This window comes from Galeopterus variegatus, unplaced genomic scaffold, assembly GCF_000696425.1.
Source record: "Galeopterus variegatus unplaced genomic scaffold, G_variegatus-3.0.2 Scaffold1059, whole genome shotgun sequence".
Lineage (NCBI taxonomy): Eukaryota > Metazoa > Chordata > Mammalia > Dermoptera > Cynocephalidae > Galeopterus > Galeopterus variegatus.
This window is the reverse complement of record NW_007727170.1, coordinates 405,207-409,268: the sequence shown is the minus strand read 5'-3', so window position 1 is coordinate 409,268 and position 4,062 is coordinate 405,207. Positions and strand designations below refer to the sequence as shown.

The following is a 4,062-nucleotide window of genomic DNA, read 5'->3' as shown; positions in this document are numbered from 1 at the left end:
GCCCCTCCCTGAGAGTCACTGGGGGCCGCGGGGGAGGCGGAGGGTGCCGAGGCCCGTACCTTTCGTCCTGGGCGCGGCAGAGACGGATTCGAGTCCCCGCCCTGCCCGGCGCACTGGTTGCGGGACTGGCGCGCCCAGGCCTCCCCTTGCACCGTCTGCATCCCGCCCATCTCCCCGTTTCACGTGTAGGTGGGACAACTGTGACCAGAGAGGGTCAAGACTTGTCCAAGGCCCCCTGAGGGAGGGGGGAGTCGTTTCGGATCTGGAACTGGAGCGGGCGCGCCAGCCTCTCCTCCCCGTCCTGGTCCCCTCGCCCCTGACCGTGTTACTTTGAGACCCTCAACCCGGGAGCGCGCCTCCCCGCCTGCCGCCCGATGTCTGGAGGAGCCCGTAGGGGAGAAGCCGGCACTGACCCGCTGCCAGAGGCTCTTTGGGTAGCCTGGGAGGGCTGGTAAATACTGAGGGACGGGGGACTCGGCGGAGCTGTCCTTGTGACCCCGGGCCGGTAGTCTGTTGGGAAAACGCGTTGCGGCTCTGCACTCAGAGCGCTGTTTCTGGCATCCCTACTCCGAGAGCCTTACACTCTCAACGGGCTCCTGCCTGTGGCCCCTCCTTTGGATCTGGGGAAGGGGGCAGCGGGAGCAGGCAGAATCCTATTTCAAGACCTGAAGAAGTGGGGTCATACTATCCCAAAGATTTCCACACCCCTCTCCCCAAATTGTTCCCAGATGTGTAAGTGGGCAGCAGCAGACAGCTGACCCAAGATGCCTCACCTGGGCTGAGGTGTGGCTCATGAACAAAGGGGGCTGCCCAAGGGTTGCAGTGAGGTAAGGGTCTTCGATCAGGATGTGAAGACAGCATCAGCAGGAACATGGGTCACACTGTGAGATCATGGGAGCCATGTGGGTGCCTTGGCTTCCAAGAGGGCTGGTGGCGGAACCCTTACAGGGTTCTGGGTGGGGCAAAGGGGAACCCCAGACCTGGGCTTCAGTCTCCCGCAGGCTGGGAGGCAGAATATCTCGGCCTGGATGGCCCTGGCCCTGGGAATGGACTGGTCATCTTGCCGTCATGAAAGGAGTGGGTGGCTGTCTAGGCAGACTGCATGTCCACCACATCCCTGCCTGGTAGTAACAATACAGGTAAGGGTAGCTAATGGTTTTTACCACATGCCATCGCTGAGTTAAGCACTTCACTCATAACAGCTCTCGAGGCAGGTACATTTACAGTCTTTATTTTGGCATACAAAGCAACTGAGGTTCAGAGAGGTTAAGCTACTCACCTAAGCTCACACAGTTCACAAGTGGTTTGTCAGGATTTGCACTGGATCTGTCCAACTTTAGTGCCCAACTTTTGTAACCACTCTGCTTCTCACTGAATGTATGTGACCTGGTAGAATCCCTTTCCTTCTTGAGACTCAGTTTCCCACTCTGTAACTCGAGGGGGCAGAACTAGCCTGAAAGCCTGGGTTCCACACAGTGACCCTAGCAGGTGGAGGGGAGGATATAGGTGGATTATGTCCCACGTAGGGGGGATAAGGACCGACGTCCCCTGGGGCTAACAAGACTGCTTCCCTCAGTGGCCAGCACCTCGGAGGCTGAGCACCGTCTATTTGAGCATCTGTTTGAAGATTACAATGAGATCATCCGGCCTGTGGCCAATGTGTCCGACCCAGTCATCATCCAGTTTGAGGTGTCCATGTCTCAGCTTGTGAAGGTGGTGAGTGATGGAGCCACGAGCCATGGCCATTGGGTATGGGACTTCTGCAGCAGCCTTTCCCAGAACCAGCCTTGTTTTTGTAATTCACCTGTCTGCTTTAATCCCTCTTTGCAGGATGAAGTAAACCAGATCATAGAGACAAATCTGTGGCTCAAGCAAGTGAGTGACTCAGGCCCTAAGCACTGCTGCACCCTGGTGGTGACTGCTTTATTTGCTGTCAATGAACCAAAAATAGCCCAAAGATGGTGCTTCACTCCTCTGGATACAGACTGAGGTCCACTGGCTGGTCTGTCTTTTCTGGGGCTTGGGGTCACATGCACTGCTCTAGAGTCCCCCTGGAAGGACTGCAGGGCTCAGCGCCTCGAGTCAGAGATGGATATCCTGCAGCCTGGAGAGAGAGACCTTCTCCATGGTCACACAACAGAATGGGGACTGGAGCCCTGGCCCCCAACTCCTGGGTGGTTCCTGAAACCATCTCCTTCCATTCCTCTTGCCAAAAACTTACCCTTAAGTCAAAACGAGATGCTGTTGTTGTTAATGGTAGGGTGAGAGTAGGGAGTCTGAATTTTCTTGTTCAGGTTGACGCTGATGAAATTGGCTTCCACTTGTCCTCCCCAGGGAGGCTTTGTCCAGATCTGCTGAGACATAATAGCCTATTGGCCTGGTGGTGACCCTTCTGCCATCCTGGCCAGCTGAGCACTCAGCTTACACAGCCTTTGTCCCCAGGGGACTGGAAAACCAGACAGGCACAGTGCCCCACCTAGTGCTCGATTGATCGCACTCACTCCCTCTGTGGCCACAGCCTCACCCCTCTCCCCTTCAGTGCTCAGGACTCAGACCTCCCAGCCTCTGTGCCCAAACACTTCTTAGCCTCAATGGGATACAGGATGGCTTCTTCCCCCAGGACCTCTCAGAGGCTGGCCCTGCTTAACTTTGAGGTGGAAGAGGCTTCTGTATGTAGTTGGAGAGCACCCTCTTATTGGGGATTGGTGGGGGTCTTGCCTGGAAAAGCACCTGGAGAGCCATTTCGTGGGAGGTAAATAGCAGCTTAAGACATGGACCTGGACTGGTGCTCGAAATCCAGGAGGCTGGACCTGGCACTAGAAGCCATCAGAGAAAGCACTAATGGTCCCCATTTGATTGATGAGGGGCTGGGCTCCCTCACAGTCACGGAGAAAGCAGCTCCCCTAGAGGCAGGAGGTGACCTGCAGACTCAGCCCGGTGTTCTGCACTGCACCCGAGGGAGAAATTGGGCCAGCATGGTTTGCAGCATGGAGGTGGCTCAGTGACACACAGCAGGGTGGGGAGTCACCAAGATGGGTGGTGTCAAGCAGAGTAAAACCAGGCTGGTCTTTTTTGCTGTCTCCTTTTCCCTCCCTCCCTCTTCTCTCCAGATCTGGAATGACTACAAGCTGAAGTGGGACCCCTCTCACTATGACGGGGCAGAGTTCATGCGTGTCCCTGCGCAGAAGATCTGGAAGCCAGACATTGTGCTGTATAACAAGTAAGCTGCTGGGTGGCCCACACCCATCAGGGCTGTCAGCCTGGGCTCTGGGTCCTCGACCCACTGCGCTTGCAGACTGGCCTTCCTCAGGCCTTTTCCCTCTGCACGTATTTATTGAGTTCCTACTGCATACCAAGTACTAGAGATGCCAGTGAACCACAGAGAGCAGCTGTGTACTGAGTGGCTTCAAAGGGGCCGTTTGGGTGGAGGAGGGGCATCAGGAAGAGCTTCAGGGAAGAAGTGGCAGATGAATTGGGTCTTGAAGGTTGTGTAGGATGTGGAGAAGGGGAGACGGAGCAGGAGAGGGCCCAGGGAGGCAGGAGAGTATGTCATAGGCAGCCGAAATGACCTCATTGGCTGGACTGTGACATAAGGCTGGAAGGATCAGGGGAGCAGCCCCAGTGTGTGGTAGGGGGAGAGCGAGATGCAGGGGAGGGCTGTGAATGTAGCATCTGTTGCCAGCTCTGTGCCAACAGACAGGAACGGGAGTTCATGGCTCCTGCCTCACCCTCTTCTTTGAAAGAGAATGAGGGTGTTGGAGAAAGTGAAAGCTGGGTGAGCCCGGGTCACATAACCCCAGGGTTCCCAGCCTGCTGACTGGCACAGTTTCTAAGGAGCTTTTGAAAAATACAGGTGCCTGCATTTAAAATATTTTCTTTGTTCCTCACTGTCTTTTTAGCTTAGTTGGTTAGAGCATGGTGCTGATGACACCAAGGTCCAGGGTTTGACCCCTGTGTTTGACCAGCCAGCCACCAAACAAAAATAAAGTTAATATTTATTATATTATCTAAAAAAAATCTCTGTGCCTGTCCCTAGGTCCTACCCCACAGAAACACTGAGTT

At 55.1% G+C, this 4,062-nt stretch overlaps 1 protein-coding gene across 1 annotated transcript in view; it reads left to right on the top strand.

Annotated features, from left to right (window-relative positions):
* The first annotated feature begins 1,569 nt into the window (after positions 1 to 1,569).
* The window catches only part of CHRNA3 (cholinergic receptor, nicotinic, alpha 3 (neuronal)), an 11,134-nt gene continuing 8,641 nt past the window's right edge, over positions 1,570 to 4,062 (top strand). Inside the window, exons 1-3 of the mRNA XM_008574536.1 lie at positions 1,570 to 1,716; positions 1,831 to 1,875; positions 3,111 to 3,220. Coding sequence (XP_008572758.1) covers positions 1,696 to 1,716; positions 1,831 to 1,875; positions 3,111 to 3,220 — 176 coding nt within the window. The 5' untranslated portion in view covers positions 1,570 to 1,695. The remainder of the gene's footprint in view (positions 1,717 to 1,830; positions 1,876 to 3,110; positions 3,221 to 4,062) is intronic.